This window comes from Sardina pilchardus, chromosome 10 (assembly GCF_963854185.1).
Source record: "Sardina pilchardus chromosome 10, fSarPil1.1, whole genome shotgun sequence".
Classification (NCBI taxonomy): Eukaryota; Metazoa; Chordata; class Actinopteri; order Clupeiformes; family Clupeidae; genus Sardina; species Sardina pilchardus.
The window spans coordinates 14,754,393-14,771,680 of record NC_085003.1 but is presented as its reverse complement, the minus strand read 5'-3'; the positions used below and the strand labels follow the sequence as shown (position 1 = coordinate 14,771,680).

The window sequence follows — 17,288 nt, the reverse complement described above, 5'->3', positions numbered from 1 at the left end:
GCACACACACACACACTCTCTCTCTCTCTCTCTCACACACACACACACACACACACACACACACACACACACACACACTCACACACACACACACCCACACACACACACACACACACACACACACACACACACACACACACACACACACACTCTCTTATACACCACTTAAAGGGATGAAACACTCTGTCTTCACCCGATTAGCACCCTCTAAGCACTGAGACCCCCCTCTCCTCTGGGCTCAGTCCTGGACACGCTGCCCATCTCCTCTACGCCGCCCCCTGTCCAGTTGGAGGGTGATGTGGGAGAGAGGCGATGCGATGGGCGGTGATGTGCTAAGTGTTAAGTAATAGCAGAGCTGAGGCTCAGAGTGAGAGGAGAGATTATCTCTCCCGCTGCTCCTGCAGCTGGCCAGATCAGGCGGCTCGGCTGCCACCTGTTCCTGCGCTGGAGACAGAGACAGCAGCAGCAGCAGCAGCGGCGGGAGCAGCGGAGGGCCTGTACCCAAACACTGTGTACCCATCAGCACGCCGAACAAATGGCACCGGGGAGGAAGGCATAGCCATAATCCCTGCAAAGTCTATCTCCTTCTGTCTGGCTCTCGCTCTCTCTATCTCTCTCTCTCTCTCTCTCTCTCTCTCTCTCTTTCTCCCTCTCCCTTCTCTCAGTCTCCCCTCTTCCCTATCACTGCCTCTCTCTCCATCCCCCTCTCTCTCTCCATCCTTTCTCTCAGCCTCACCATCCCTCTCTCTCTCTCCATCTTTTCTCTCTGTGTCTCCCTTCTCCTTCATCACTCCCTCTCTCTCCATCCTTCTCTTTTTCTCTCCTCTATCATGTCTGCCTCTAATGCCTCCCCTGCTCTCTCTCTCTCTCTCTGCCTGTGAGGGATATCATCTCAGCCAAGCAGTGCCTCCATAGCGCATTAAGACACATAATACCCTGGCAATGCAAGCTTTTAGCATCAGCAGAGTCAGAGATAACATGCATGCACATGTAATCATACAGAATGTTTACTCTGAGCCAGTGGTCTGTGGATAGACAGCCAGTATATAGGATTTATACGGCTCTATTCTCTCAATGAGAGGGGGAAAAGTAGGTCTCCCATGACAAACCGGTGGTTTGTCGGCAGCCTAAGACTCGGACAAAGTCTTGATATGGTTGCGTGCCTCACTAACAGTCATGTGCTCTTGTGGCGAGCTGCATCTCAATGCTCTGCATTGACTAGCCTGCATTCCACAGGGATGGAGACTCAGAAATATTTTTTTTTTTTTTGTGACGCAGAAATAATTCATGGAATAAAAAGCACCTATTCAGAGCACTGCCTGCCCGTCTCGGATACCATTTAAATCGTATTATGGCCCCGTGCAGGGAAGAACATTTAAAGCCATGACTTGACGTGTATGTCTAGAATCACACAGAGGTTGACACTGATGAACCCCACCACCCCACCCCCCCTTGGACTGTCTCTCTTGACCGTTGTCTCGGGCATGAAGCCCTCTCTCACCCCATCATGTGTTCCTAGTTACGGCTGCATCCCAGTCAGTCCAAGAGTGTGGCCCACCACCAGTACAATACCTCATAGCCATGCCTAGCTAATCACATTTAGCATCACAGCACATGTGACTTGGCTAGCAGGGTAATTTCATTTGATACATTTGAGACACAAAAATACAAAGCATGTGCTGTCGCTGGAGTTTATGGGGTGAACCAGGTGTCTGTGTTTGGCACGAAAGACAAAATAAAACAAATACTGTCTCTCTTTTGAGCAGATGGTAGGCTACATTCATCAATGTGAATGTATCATTAGCCTGACTGCGAGGGGTCATGCTATCTGGCCTGTTATATAGTTTCAGATGCAAATGATATTATCCATAGGACTAACATAAATGTCACCATTTGAGGTGAGGTAGAATACAACATACAATACATAACATATAGACATCCCCTCTTTGATCTAGACTAGTGACAGCTGCTCTCAGAGCAATACTTTATACACGTCATAAGTTGGTTATTTATTCACTCACTCACTCACTCACTCACTCACTCATTCACGCATTCACTCACTAACTCACTCATTCACTCACTCACTCACTCACTCACTCATTCATTCATTTTACATCTATATTAAAATCATATAATATATCCGTAAACCATGCATTATGTCCATTCAATTCAATTTGTGTAATAATGAATAGCACATGAATAACCAAGGGCTGCTTCAGAGTCCTCTACCGTAAATGGCAAAAGTACATCATCATCACACATCACCTTGAGAGCTGACTGGACAGCAGCCCAGTGCTCCAGCTGTGTGCACTGCTGCCGCGTGACCTTTGCCCTGTTGTGCTGTGCAGATCACAGTGTTCCGCTTGGGGGCTGAGGGCCAGCAGGACATTGAGATGGCCATCCTCACAGCTCTGCTCAAAGGTAGGCCACACACACTCCGGCCAAACACCATGGCCACACTAGTGTCCTGGTATTGTTTGTGGTTAGGTGGTAAGGTTAGCGGTCTGACTGGGAAGGGAAGGGAAAATGTTGGTGAGGTGAAATTAGGCAGAATGTGGTGATCATGCTCAAATGTCTGGGGTCTTGAGTTCATGAACATACAGTAACAGCACATTCAGGTATTTTGAAATGAAGAAGTTATATAACACACATGTCATATCTGTACACTATATCCTTTATGATTACAGTAATATAACTATGGTGTCTATGGAGTTATGTACAGTATGTGTGTGTGCGTGTGTGTGTGTGTGTGTGTGTGTGTGTGTGTGTGTGTGTGTGTGTGTGTGTGCTTGAAAGAGCAAGAGGTAGGTGTATGTGTGTATACTTGTGGTGGTTGTGGTTGTGTCTACCCGTTTGTATGAGTCCATTTCTCCTGTGTTGTCCCCAGGCACCAATGCCTCTGCCCCAGACCAGTTGAGTCTGGCGCTGGCCTGGAACAGGGTGGATATTGCACGCAATCAGATCTTCGTCTATGGACACAACCTCCCAGTGAGCAGCAGTACTGTTATTTACCAGACAAAAGAGAATGTTTTACTGTAAATGTGTTTAGCTATAGCTGTAGCTATATCACACCTGACAACCTAGCTATTGGGATATCACTCCTTTGACGATCAAGTTATCACACTTTAAATGTAACATGCTACTATGAATAACAGTGTTAGTGGAATGGCAGAGCACTCTTTCACTTCAAACAATATGAGATGTTATGCTATTACTACTAGTGACATTACCACTTACTGATTACTAAAGTTAATACGTCAGTTTCTATACTAAGTCATTAAGTTATTGCTTGCATATAATACTACAGTATGTTATCATGATATGCCAGAGCAATGTGTGAGCCATATCTCTGCTTGTGTCCCTAGCCTGCCAGTGCGCTAGCGTGTGTGAACACCGCCCCCCAGGAGAGGCCCAAGAGCCCCCAGGTCAAGACCAAGGGACGGGGCAAGAGGGGCAAAGGAGGGAAGGCCAAGAAGGTTGAGCCACCTGAGGAGACTGACCCCAGGAAACTGGAGCTGCTCAACTGGGTAAAGGGGGACTGGCAGAGAAAGAGAGGGAGGGAGTATTTATTTGTGTGTGTGTGTGTGTGTGTGTGTGTGTGTGTGTGTGTGTGTGTGTGTGTGTGTGTGTGTGCGTGTGCGTATGCGTGTGTGTGTGCGTGCGTGCGTGTGCATGTGTTTGTGTGTCGCATTGGGTGTACATCTGTGTGTTGCTCAAAGTGCTACAACTGCCCCCCCCCCCCCCCCCCCCCTCCAGGTGAACTCGCTAGAGCAGGCCATGATGGACGCTCTGGTGCTGGACAGGACGGACTTTGTGAAGCTCCTGATTGAGAACGGAGTAAACATCCACCACTTCCTCACCATTCCCAGGCTAGAGGAGCTCTACAACACTGTACGTTCACCTCAACTTCTCCTCCAGTAAGATCAGAGAGACTCAGCTTTTCAGAGAGATTCACCTCCTCTAGGAAGATCAGAGAGATTCACCTCCTCCAATAAGATCAGAGAGATTCACCTCCTCCAGTAAGATCAAAGAGATCCATGTCTCTAGAGAGACTCACCTCTTCTCATTGGATCAGACAGACTCACCTCCTCTACTGAGACAGATTCACCTTCTCTGGGCCCCAGCGTCAATAATGCTGGCCTTTACAAATCTGCCATTAAATATGTCTCTCTGGAGTCAATTTATTGATTCCATTGAGTTATATGTTGTGTCCAAGATACTGTATTTTAACTCATTTGACTGTACTCTTTCTTGTCCACAGAGACTGGGACCTCCGAACACACTGCATGTGATTGTAAGAGACGTTAAAAAGGTGAGAGTGGGGATCAGTCTAGTGCACACACTGATAATTGTGGAGAGTCATTAGATGGCAGCTGGAAATGGCCTGAACACTCACAATGATGATCAACATGCCAAGGACTTTATTGCTGTTTGCGCAGCCCTCTCAGAGAGGGGTTTAGTCAGTTAGTTTGCTAGTTGTACAACCCTCTTGACGAAATAGATTTACTCAATTTGACAGTTTCGTTAGACTTGGATTGTCTGTTTTCCAACACTAGCATTGAATAGACTGCTTGCCATCTTTCCTGCTGATCATTACCTGATGATGATTTTCTTGTTACTTTAGGGGAATCTCCCCCCAGATTACAACATCACTTTGATTGACATTGGATTAGTGGTGGAGTATCTGATGGGCGGGGCATATCGTTGCAAATACACCCGGAAGGGCTTCCGTGCTCTCTACAACAACCTTTATGGGCTCAAACGGGTATGAGGCCCATCCTCCCTCACCCAACTGCTGTCCAATTTTATAACAGTCTGCTTTCAAAAATATGACTGTTTTTAACAGATGCTTCTTACTGTTTTTCACAGCCAAAGGCCCTCAAACTCCTGGGAATGGAGGTAATTACATTGAACTTATTCATTCAATGTTGTTGTTATTTGTTTAATGTTGTTGTAACTGTAGGATACTGAACAGCATTTGGTACCTTGTGAGTTAATAGCCTAATTCAATGATCAGTTTAGCATAATGAACTATGAACTATGCAACTACAATAATAGTTCTGAGCATAATGTAAGATCTCTACCATCACCCTCTAGGAGCCTGTCATGTTTAAAAACTTTGTAGCAATGTTTGATGCAGCTATTAGTTCTCATGTGTAAAATTACCTCCCTGACCCGACTAGGATGACGAACCAAGAGGTAAAGGTAAGAAAAAGGCCAAGAAGAAGAGAGAGGAGGAGTTGGAAATCGATGTGGACGACCCAGAGGTCAGCCGTTTCCCGTTCCCATTCCACGAGTTGATGGTGTGGGCAGTGCTGATGAAGCGCCAGAAGATGGCGCTGTTCCTGTGGCAGAGAGGGGAGGAGGCCATGGCCAAAGCCCTAGTGGCCTGTAAGCTTTATAAAGGCATGGCCCACGAGTGCTCGGCCAGTGAACTGGTGGACGATATCTCTCAGAACCTTGATAACAACTCCAAGTGAGTGTGATGGGGAAAACACAATGCAATTCGTTTGTAAAGATTAAGCTTAACTTAGTGGGGGTTTCTGTGTTTAGTTAGCTGCCATTCCTCATTGCCCGCCTCATTGCCTCATCCCGATATTCCTCTAAAAAGTATGAGATTTCCCTCATTTAAGGCGCGAAGGGTAATTCCCATGTTTACTTTATGTTTCCTATGTTTCCCATGTACTTCCCATGTTTACATGTTTACTTGTATGCTTAGGCCTACAGGTAGCCTAAGTTTATCATAAATGTGGTATACTTGTACATTTACCATTTTCATAATTTCTTCAGACTAAATTGGCCCACTTCCATTTTATAATAGTAAACTAAAACTAAAGTAAACTAAGTACTGAGCACTACAGTATATATAAACTAGTGATGATACAAGTTATACTTCTAGCAAACCTTTTAGTTCATTATAGTATAGCCTGCATAACATACTTTTGAGGTGTAAAAGTAGTAAAGTTTTAGGTGTACTACAAGTGAACTTATACTGTAGGTATAATGTTAGTTTACGAATGGTAAATGGACTACATTAATATAGTGCTTTTTGAACATGGGCAGGGACGGGGCAGAGCGAAGGTCTGAAGGACTATCCAAAAGCGCACAGAGTCAATTGAACAATGCCCATTGATCATGGATCTTGTGCAGTAGAAATAAAGCGCAGACTCCCCAAACTAATGTTCAATCTTAAAAGATTGAGCTTAGTATGGTGATAGCCAGACTATAGACCAACAGTACACTTTCATAAACGTATTATTTTTCTAAGGGTATGTTACCATGCGGCATTAAAGACGTTAAGTGCAAAGCCCTGACTCCTGTGCCACGTCTTCTCCCTCTGTGTCTCAGGGAGTTTGGGCAGCTGGCGTACGAGCTGCTGGACCAGTCCTACAAGCACGACGAGCAGATAGCCATGAAGCTGCTCACCTACGAGCTGAAGAACTGGAGCAACTCCACCTGCCTGAAGCTGGCCGTGGCCGCCAAGCACCGCGACTTCATCGCGCACACCTGCAGCCAGATGCTCCTCACCGACATGTGGATGGGCACACTCCGGATGGGCAAGAACCCTGGCATCAAGGTGCCGCGCTGAAGAACGCACTATAGCAGTTATAGAAGTTATATAGAGGCTAGATAGAAGAATCATAGAAGAATTATAGCAGAAGCAGAACAATGTTTACAGTGACAAGGGCAAATATTATCACTGATAATTAAAATATTTTCCACAAATCACTTGGAACTGGAAAATGTAGGGAGGTGGGTCAGATGTCTTACCTTCTGTAGACATGTACCATATGGACAGTTACCGTAATTTCCCAACTATTAGCCGCGGCTGTAAATGATAACTGTCATCTGACCCATACAAATGTACTTTTTAAATAAGAACAATGGAGTAATGTACATAAGCAGGATGAAATATATACTTTTGGGTGGCGTCCAACCTCTGCAGAATTTTGAATATAACTTATGAGTGACTACTGTTACGATTTCTAACAATCTATTGGGTAGAGAATAACATAACATTTTTTATTTCAGAATCATATAGCATGAATTGTTGGAGAGAGGGTCATAATGCTTGGCTAGTACAACTCAAATCCTTTTCACTGCAGTACATTTATCAGGAAGAATAAGTGTCTCAGCACACAATGTAGTACAAGTTCTAACATTTCTGGAGTAAAGGCATGTGGATGAGATAGCTACAGTGCCACAGAATGTAGAATACATCACATGAGGTTTTCCTGTGGTGTCCAATGTGTCCAGGTGATCTTCGGCATCATCTTCCCCCCTGCCATCCTGCTGCTGGACTTCCGACTCGGAGACGAGGCCCACGAGGACGCTGCTGCCCAGGGCAAGGAGAAGGAGGACGAAAAAAATTCCGGCAAGGTAACATACATACACACACACACACGCACACACACACACACACACACACACACACACACACACACACACACACACACGCACACACACACACACACACACACACACACACACACATATAGAGGAATATTCAACTTCTCATAGGTCATAACAGACAGTATAAAGGGTCAGTTTGTACAAAGACAGATGACATAGAAGCTTGCACGTTAAACATTTCTGTACGGATTTCAGTTCCAAAAAGTCCATTAAGGTTTTGACACATCAGCATATCATCATAGCTAAATCATCATCCACTGGCCTGTCAGCAAGGAGCCAGAGTTAGTTTTTTTTATTTGAAACCTATCATTTCCCCTTGGGGATCAATAAACTATATATCTACAGTATCTATCTGCAGTATCTATCTATCTATCTAATGTATCTATCTATCTATCTATCTATCATGCCATGCATTCAGATGGTGCCTCTGCACCAAGAGAGATGAATAATTATCTGTTATTTCCGGTTTATAGTGAATCATAGTCGCATAGCTGTGAACTAGATTTTTAGTTGTTGTTGTTGTTGTTGTTGTTATTGTTGTTGCTTGCTCTGTGAGTCTGTCCGTGCAGAGAAAGAGATGTTAACACGCCGAGCCCAGTAGAGTGGCGTGGCCCACAACGGAACATCCAGCCCTCCTCACCGCTCTCCCAAATATTAGTGGTCTGCATGGCCACTAATCTCTTTAGTCAGGGGATAATCTCATGTTGGCCTCCGCTCTTAAACTGCAAATGTAACATTACCAAGCAAATGGACCTCGTCTAACACTATCTCAACCTCGAAGAACACTCATTTTTAACCGTGTGTGTGTGTGTGTGTGTGTGTGTGTGTGTGTGTGCGTGTGCGTGTGCGTGTGCGTGTGCGTGTGCGTGTGCGTGTGCGTGTGCGTGTGCGTGTGCGTGTGCGTGTGTGTGTGGGTGTATGTGTGTTTTGTCTGACAGGATGCCGACACCGTGTCCAAGAAAGATGAAGAAGATGGCAGCAAACATGTGAGAAGGATCCCCATTGGGAAGAAGATCTATGAGTTCTACAATGCCCCTTTCACCAAGTTCTGGTTCAACACTGTGAGTGTACTCAGGTCGTCGAAAGGCAAAACAAATGAAAAGTAACAAACAAATATCACTTGGATGCTATTCCAACAATGTCATTCCAAAAAGAAAAAGAAAATACCAAACAAAAGTGCTACAAATTTGGACAGCATGCTGGAATGTATCTGAAACATTTAGCTGTATGTGTGTGTGTGTGTGTGTGTGTGTGTGTGTGTGTGTGTCTGTCTGTCTGTCTGTCTGTCTGTCTGTGTGCGCAGATAGCCTACCTTGCCTACCTGATGCTGTACAATTACATCATCCTGGTGAAGATGGAGCGTTGGCCGTGTATACAGGAGTGGATCGTCATCTCTTACATCATCACGCTGGGACTGGAGAAAGTCAGACAGGTTAGAGAGAGTCGAGCTGACACACACACACACACACATAAACAAAACAAGGTACCTGTTGCCTTAGTTTTCAAGGAGACGAGGAGCCAAGTTCAAATTGGGCTCTGTAAACCTATGAAGTTAAATATATTGGAAACATAGTGCTGGACAGCCGAATCCCAGTACTGCCCACATCTCTACCTGTCCTCTGCGTGACCTCTACCTGTCCTCTACCTGTCCTCTACCTGTCCTCTGCCTGACCTCTGCCTGACCTCGTGCGGTGCGGGTGTTCCGTTCTGTAGATCCTGATGTCGGAGCCGGGGAAGCTGAAGCAGAAGATTAACGTGTGGCTGGAAGACTACTGGAACGTCACGGACCTGTTTGCCATCGGCACCTTCCTGATCGGCCTGCTGATGCGGCTCCAGAGCGAACCCTACTTGGGCTACGGCCGCGTCGTCTACTGCGTCGACATCATCTTCTGGTACATCAGGGTCCTCGACATCTTCGGAGTCAACAAATACCTGGGCCCTTACGTCATGATGATTGGGAAGATGGTGGGTGGGCCAATGCTACCATTCTATGTGTTGTCATTATGTGATGATGTGCTTTATGGGTCATTATAGTCATTTCAGAAGTGATATGAACTCGTCTCTCTTGGCCAACTTACCATCCCTCCTCACTGTGGCCTTCTTGTACTAAAGGAATTCCCTTTGTAGCCTTTAGGCAATACCATATGTGCATATACCAGCGTGTGTGTGTGTGTGTGTGTGTGTGTGTGTGTTTTGCAGATGATTGACATGCTGTACTTCGTGGTGATCATGCTGGTGGTGCTGATGAGTTTCGGGGTGGCGCGGCAGGCCATCCTGCACCCAGACGAGGAGCCCACCTGGCGGCTGGCCAGGAACATCTTCTACATGCCCTACTGGATGATCTATGGGGAGGTGTTTGCGGACTCGATTGACCGTAAGACTAAAATTGATAGTAAGATTTTCTTGTTTCCTTTTATTTCGAAGGGTGGATGATTGGTACCAATTTCTCTGTCTTCAGTGGTATGTATATGTGTGTGTGTGTGTGTGTGTGTGTGTGTGCCCCCTGTATTCATCTCTATATAGCACTGGGAAACATGGCAAAAATACTCCAAATCATATGCATACTGAGATGGGCATCTAACCACTGCTTTATCCAGTTTAAATCTATCAAAGCACCAGAGCTGGGAGTTAGATTCATCCAGCAGTTCCTCTATGGCTTTTTGCTCAGTGGGACTCTGGGACTGTGGCTTGCGGTTGAAACTTGGCCGCAGTTCTGAGGTGAAACTGCAACGTATGGAAAAGCTCCCTCTATATGTTTGACTTAGGTTTAAACAGGGTGTAATTAAGTCATGTCCTCAGACGTTTGGCACATGTCACTTGTAGCTCTGCTTTAGCCGTCTATTGTGCTCTAGCGCCCTCCACTGACATAAATATGCAACAGCGCTATCTGCAGTTGAAGCATATGACATTGGGAGTATAATACCCTATCACACTGCAATATACGAGCATGTTTACGGTTTTTCAGTATTTTCCGGTATAGTGGCCACATCTATTGCACAACAAACAAAAAAGAAAAGAAAAGAAAGCATGATAAAATATAAAAATCAGAAAGTGAACAGATTCAGCTCCCATTTACTCTGTGACACACACACCGGGAAATACAGTCAACTGTAACATTTTTTGTAATCCTCCTCTACAATCCTTCACATTGTGGTGGATACTGTTTGAGGTTCTTGTGTGTTGTCTCAATGCGCTGACGATCATCCACCCTTCAGCAAAGTAAAATAGAATGAAACCCACCAGTGTATCTTGTCTCTCATTGGGAGGAAGCGGAAAAGCACTCAACCATACATGCAGTATCCATGGGGCCCCATATGATGCGCGAGCTCATCATATGCATTGATACTGTAATGCGCAACTATGGTGTACCCTCTCAATGACAGAAGCATGTTGTGCTCCGTATATTGCACTGTCTGATTGACCACCGGATTTCTTGATCCTTTTTACATTCGTGCTGCTTTGGAAACTTGAATCACAGTCTACGCAATGGAAATCAACCGTGAGTAGAGTTATGACTTTATATTTCTTTAATCATTCTTTTTTTTGTATACACTTTTTTCAAAGATTTAGAGTCAGTTCAAAAGTCAAGCCTGATTTCAAATGTAAATGCAGTTTCCATCAATGAAAAAAAATCAGTGCTCATGGTTTACGATTTATTCAGCAATCAATTTAAATTGAATGTCTAATTGAATTTTAATTGCAGTTTGCAATTTCCTGCATATGTCGATGTTGCACTGTTGTGTTGTAATCCTGCTGGGTTTATCCTGTGCTATGCCTCAAGCCCCCTGTGGAGATAACCTCTACGATGAGGACGGCAAGAAGCTGCCTCCTTGTATCCCCGGAGCGTTTCTAACCCCCGCCATCATGGCCTGCTACCTTCTGGTGGCCAACATCCTCCTGGTCAACTTACTCATCGCTGTGTTCAAGTGAGTGGGATGTGCAGATATCAGTTATCCCAGACAGCGGTAGTTTGTTCATTTGGTGATCTGATTAAAAACATCTTCTTTGTTGAGACTGAGAGTGTGGAAATAACGTTGTGTTTATTCAAATAAAACACCAATAGAAACAAACGTAAACTCAATGTGAGGTCTGTTTAGGAAAACCAAGTGTAAACCAAGTTGACCTGCAGAATACCTCCCCTCTTGGTCAACTGAATGCATGTACAGTGTTCAATTCACAGGGAGAAATATCCATACGGCCTAAACTAAGGGCAGATGATTCTTCTGGAATTTGTACTATATTTATGCTCTAAAAGGTGCATGACACTGATTTCCTGTCACCACAGTAACACGTTCTTCGAGGTGAAATCCATCTCCAACCAGGTGTGGAAGTTTCAGCGCTACCAGCTGATCATGACCTTCCACGACCGGCCCATCATGCCCCCACCCCTCATCCTCCTCAGCCACATCTACATCTTCTGCAAGAGGGTCTGCTGCCGCTGCAACAAGAAGCAGGAGGGCGAGCTGGACGAGAAGGACAAGGGCCTCAGTGGGTCTCCATCTCCCTTACAGACTGCGTTTACATGCACTTTAGTATTCCGGTTATGAGGCTTATCCCGATTTTGATCAACCTTGGCTTTAACACCTTTCCGCCATAGGCCTTCTGTTCTCGCGTACCCGCTAGAAGCAGATTGCGGACCACCGATGGTAATCCCTGACTTATGTCATATAATTGTCAGGTTTTTATTGTTTCACAAAGATACGCTGTAGGTATCAATCCTATTCAACGAGCTTTTAAAGGAACTAAATTGGTTCATTTTTAATAGGTTGGAATTGTTTTTGATTATCATCATCGTTTTCATTATCCTTCTATTCTTCTAGCTAAATCACATGATTGCTCCCTATGACAGCTGGAATGCAGACATGAAAATACACCAACTGATGTCTAGAATAGCAGTCACCCTCATTCAGGAGTCAGCTGAAGTCTGGTTCTGTTCAGACGAATCAAAAGTAGTTCTATTTTTGGAAGTGTAAATGTTGTCAAAGTTGATTCTCTGCTGTGTGTTTCACCAAGATCTTACTTGTGTCTCTAACGTGTGTGTGTGTGTGTGTGTGTGTGTGTGTGTGTGTGTGTGTCTGTGTGTGTGTGTGTGTCTGTGTGTCTTCTCAGAGCTGATCCTGCTTGGTGAGGAGTTGAAGAGCCTGTATGAGTTTGAGGAGCAATGCTTGGATGAGTACTTCCGGGAGAAGGATGATGAAATGCAGTCCTCAAACGATGAGCGAATCAAGGTCACTCATGAAAGGTAGAGCTTATCCTTCAGGTGTTTCTCATCCCATCAGAGCAAACGCACAGCTTTTCTGTGATCATTTTCACATCATTTTCATACTTTATAACTTTCACTTTGAAGATGCAGCTTGAAAATGTATATTATATCTTTTACAGTTAAATATACAGACTAAAATATGGGGCACTTTGAACTTTTGTCGTAAACATAGCCATAGTTTATGTTAATGCAGTCTTCTCAGTCTACACTGTACTGTCTGGGCAGCATAGTCACACTATTACAAGGGCGTGTGTAACATGACCTCAGGACCTGATTTCTCTGTGGGCTCCACCTCTCTCTCTGTGTGGCCTTGTGTAGGGTGGAGGACATGTCCATGCGTCTGGAGGAGGTGAACGAGCGGGAGAACACCATGAAGGCCACGCTGCAGACGGTGGACCTGCGCCTGGCCCAGCTGGAGGACATCCACGGCCGCATGATGGACGCCCTGGAGAAGCTGGCGGGCATCGACAAGTCGGAGCTGAGGCGCACGCGCTCCAACGCCTCGTCCGTCGGCGGCGAGGCCGGCCTGCTGCGCCACGGCAGCGTCAACAGCAACGACGGCTACAGCCTCTACCGCTACGCCATGGAGTTCGAGGGCCGCACCGTGGAGGTGGAGAAGGACAAGACGGACAAGATGGACCAGCTCAGCGCCGAGAGGCACGGCAGCCTGGGGCGCTCGCCCAGCCACCGCTCCACCACCAAGGAGTACGGGCTGACGCTGGACGTGGTCAAGCCCAGGCCCAGCCGGCAGCCCAGCTCCTGCGTGGACATCCTCATCTCGCCCTGCGACCAGAGCTCGGACGACGTCAGCAAGACCGTGGCCGTGCCCGCGGACGCGTCGTCGTCGTCCACCCCGGTCCAGGCGGGGCTGGAAGGGACGGCGCCGGAGACAGGCCCCCCTGTCCCGGAGAAAGCCTCCAATGTGTCGCTGGAGAAATCCAAGTCCCTGAAGCTGCCTTCGCAGGAGTCCCCGAGGGTCCCCCCCTCCGCTGCAAGGAGGGCCAAGAGTTGCATCATCTACCAACCGGACGGAGAGCAGGAGGAGAGAGCGAAAGGAGGCGCAGAGACAGAGGCGGAGAGACCCGACGACGTGCCGCCGCCCTTGTACCCGCGGGGCAAGTCCAGCTCCTTCAAAGTGTTCCCGCCCGACCCACAGAGGCTGTCTCCGTCCAGCGCCAGGAAGGCCAAGAGCTGCATCATCTTCGACCCCAACGAGGTGGAGCACGGCGTAGCGAGAGCAGAACCACCCACGGTGACGGAGCCTGCTGTGGCTTACGCGCTGGGCAAATCTAAGTCGTTCAAATACCCCCCGCCGCTACCCCCGCCGATGTCCTCCTCTGACACCCGGATGGCCAAGAGCTGCATCATCTTCGACCCCAACGAGGTGGAGCATGGCGTAGCGAGAGCAGAACCACAGACTGGGCCGGAGCCTGCTGTGGCTTACGCTCTGGGCAAATCCAAGTCGTTCAAATACCCCCCACAGGTACCACAGCCGATGTCCCCCTCTGACACCCGCATGGCTAAAAGCTGCATCATCTTCGACCCCAACGAGGTGGAGCACAGCGTAACGAGAGCAGAACCACCGACTGGGCCAGAGCCTGCTGTGGCTTACGCTCTGGGCAAATCCAAGTCGTTCAAATACCCCCCACAGGTACCACAGCCGATGTCCCCTTCAGACACCCGTATGGCCAAGAGCTGCATCATCTTCGACCCCAACGAGGTGGAGCACAGTGTAGCGAGGGCAGAATCGTCCGCTGTAGCGGAGCCTGCTGTGGCTTACGCTCTGGGCAAATCCAAGTCGTTCAAATACCCCCCGCCACTGCCACAGCCCATGTCCCCTTCAGACACCCGCATGGCCAAGAGCTGCATCATCTTCGACCCCAACGAGGTGGAGCACAGTGTGGCTAGAGCAGAATCATCGACTGTGGTGGAGCCTGGCGTGGCGTACGCTCTGGGCAAATCCAAATCGTTCAAACACCCCCAGCCGCTGCCACAGCCGATGTCCCCCACTGCGGCCCGGAAGGCCAAGAGCTGCATCATCTACACCCCGGCGGAGCAGGGCGGAGGGGACGACGGCCACTGGGCCAAAGACTACAGCGCCGTGGTGGAGATGGCGGGGAACAGCTCCCCCACCAGGAGCCGGCTGACGGCGCGCCTGGACTCCAGGGTGCACCCCGGGGGCACGGCGGCGCCGACGCCCCTCACGTCCGTGGTGAGCATGTTCGAGCGCCTCGGCGCGGAGACGGAGGTGCAGGCCAACGGAGGGCTCCAGCCGCTCGGCCTCCTCGGCGTCCCTCACAGAGGAGACGTCCGCGGGTCGCCGCCGCTGCACGGGGAGAGCCAGGCGGGCGAGATGGCGGCGCCCTCCGGAGGGCCGGCGGGCGAACCGCCGGAGCAGAGAGGCGACGGGGCAGAGGAGGCGGACGGCGAGGGCTGGATACCCCAGCACCTGAGGTCCAAGAGCTGGAGCGCACGCCCGCAGAAGTCGCTGGAGGACAACATGGGCCCCACGGACAAGCCCCGCAGCTCCACCAGCGAGGGCAACATCCTGAAGGCGTGCGGGGGCAGCTCTGCAGAGCAGGACAAGCCCCAAGAGTAGCCACAGGGGGGCGCCATCCATCAGTCAACACACACTCTTCATATCAACACTAGCGAGATCAGCAGGGGACCAAACTCAGTTCTGTTTGATGCCTCTCTCTGATCACAAAGGAGGAAAATAGACTAAGTTGGATACAGGGGCTTGGCAGAGACAAAGGTTAACTGGAAAAATAGTATCTATGTCCACACACAGTGTGCATATACAAATGCTTATTTTCTAACCACAAGGGGGCGACGTCACGCAAAGCCCGGTTCCCATAGAAGATACCAGAGGACACAAATGTTGATATGCGGTGGTTGCCGGGCAGGTTGATCAGAGAAAACATTATAGAGCAGAACATAGGACACAGTACACTTCAGCTCTGTTGCAGTATACTTTAAAAGACTTTGTTTGATGACAGTGAAATTTCCTCAAAGAATATTATTTAAACTGTTTTAAACAATAATACTTAGTCTTTGTTTTTAGCTACATTGTTTTCATATGTTGTGTGAACTGGGTTTTATTAAACACATCATCCTAAGAGGAAATAGAAAACCAATGTCCAATGTAGATATAAGTAACTGGTTTCATTTTCAATAAAATGTCACTTTTTTGTCCAAGTGAACCCAAAATGTGGCAGCAACATGAGGTTCAGAATGCCCCCCCCCCCCCCCCCCCCCTGTATTAACCTCATAGCTGAAGAAATTTGGCAAAATCAATGTTAAAGTTGTGGCTAATAGTCGGGAAATTACGGTAAGCCGTGTAGAGTTAAAATGTCAAATTTCACCAAAGCGTTATGATGATCACGGACATTGTGGTACTTGCATAATAACATGAGCAATAAAGAACATGATTGCACACAAAAGTCTCTTTATACAATCTTTACTTTGGTTACATGTGGTAGAAAAAACAGTTCACAACTGGTAAAATCACTCTGTTTTTACACTTTAGTTCACACAGTATTCAGAAGTATGTACATTATGTTATCTACATAACGAGTATGAGTATTCCACTTGGTTGCAAGGCTACAAGAGTAGAACATTACACAGACATGCCTGTCTGCTCCCACTGTAACAAAGTGACTTCTTGATATCAAGACACATGCATAGCAATGGTCCCATCTAAACAAATGTTTTTCATCTGTGCAACCGTCAGTTTCAAATGGCAACAAAAGAGTATGATGATCACATTCGTAAAAGCAGATTCCATCACAGACAAAACTATTGGTAGGCAACAATAAGACAGTAAAGGAAGTTGTGTATCTATAGATACAACTGTTCCATTCTCTAACCCACGGTACTGCCACTATCCATACAGAGGACCAGTTATTGCTGAATCGATGCTACTGGCAGCCATAGCAAGACTTGGCCCATCCTACTTTTAACACGACACAAACTGAAATCTGTACAGGCACTGCATCTCATGACGTCAACTACAGACACATCATAGAGAGACAAACCCTTTTGCTGAATATCTACGCATCAATAACTACTGGCTAAAAAACAGCAGCCAGTTAAAAACGACATCTCACAGTCTTGGAATAAAATGTTGTACACAGTAGCGAAACAAGAATAGCTGTTTTTTTGTCTTAAAAAAAAGACACATTGTACGCACACACAAACACATAAACAGAGTTCCCCTGCCACACACACCTGTGAAACTCTGCGAAGACACAGCGCAAACACACACACTAATAAAGTGCAGCGTGAGAAATAATACTGCTGCTGGGATTTTGTAAACGCTAAACGATAACTTGTGTTATACCTTCATTAAATACCAATAACTGAATAAGCACAAACTGCTTTGGGACAACAGGAAAAAAAAATAACACAATCATTTTGACATCACTCAAACTAATGAGTGATATGAAAATAACCATGTTACTGGGTACCTGCACATTAGGGTATACCTTTGTTAATAATCATGCACATTTTAGTGGCTTCCCAATCCCTTCCAACAACACTACATTTACGCAGTGGTATCATGCATCTTTTATCTATTCATCTTCATCTTTTGACACCGCTTCCTCAGAGC

General features: G+C 47.0%; 2 protein-coding genes across 2 annotated transcripts in view; one reads left to right on the top strand and one right to left on the bottom strand.

Moving 5' to 3' along the window:
- Positions 1 to 15,275, top strand: part of LOC134094452 (transient receptor potential cation channel subfamily M member 1-like) — a 34,038-nt gene extending 18,763 nt beyond the window's left edge. The window contains exons 10-28 of the mRNA XM_062547971.1: positions 2,349 to 2,421; positions 2,888 to 2,988; positions 3,366 to 3,527; positions 3,757 to 3,891; positions 4,262 to 4,312; positions 4,625 to 4,765; positions 4,870 to 4,899; positions 5,184 to 5,476; positions 6,349 to 6,577; positions 7,258 to 7,380; positions 8,352 to 8,474; positions 8,717 to 8,845; positions 9,127 to 9,378; positions 9,613 to 9,787; positions 10,892 to 10,912; positions 11,195 to 11,339; positions 11,699 to 11,901; positions 12,523 to 12,655; positions 12,995 to 15,275. Coding sequence (XP_062403955.1) covers positions 2,349 to 2,421; positions 2,888 to 2,988; positions 3,366 to 3,527; positions 3,757 to 3,891; positions 4,262 to 4,312; positions 4,625 to 4,765; positions 4,870 to 4,899; positions 5,184 to 5,476; positions 6,349 to 6,577; positions 7,258 to 7,380; positions 8,352 to 8,474; positions 8,717 to 8,845; positions 9,127 to 9,378; positions 9,613 to 9,787; positions 10,892 to 10,912; positions 11,195 to 11,339; positions 11,699 to 11,901; positions 12,523 to 12,655; positions 12,995 to 15,275 — 4,800 coding nt within the window. The remainder of the gene's footprint in view (positions 1 to 2,348; positions 2,422 to 2,887; positions 2,989 to 3,365; positions 3,528 to 3,756; positions 3,892 to 4,261; positions 4,313 to 4,624; positions 4,766 to 4,869; positions 4,900 to 5,183; positions 5,477 to 6,348; positions 6,578 to 7,257; positions 7,381 to 8,351; positions 8,475 to 8,716; positions 8,846 to 9,126; positions 9,379 to 9,612; positions 9,788 to 10,891; positions 10,913 to 11,194; positions 11,340 to 11,698; positions 11,902 to 12,522; positions 12,656 to 12,994) is intronic.
- Positions 15,276 to 16,124: 849 nt separating this feature from the next.
- The window catches only part of rab8b (RAB8B, member RAS oncogene family), a 15,721-nt gene continuing 14,557 nt past the window's right edge, over positions 16,125 to 17,288 (bottom strand). Inside the window, exon 8 of the mRNA XM_062546694.1 lies at positions 16,125 to 17,288. This exon is cut by the window's right edge and continues 1,558 nt beyond it. The gene's annotated coding sequence lies outside the window, so the exon portion shown is untranslated.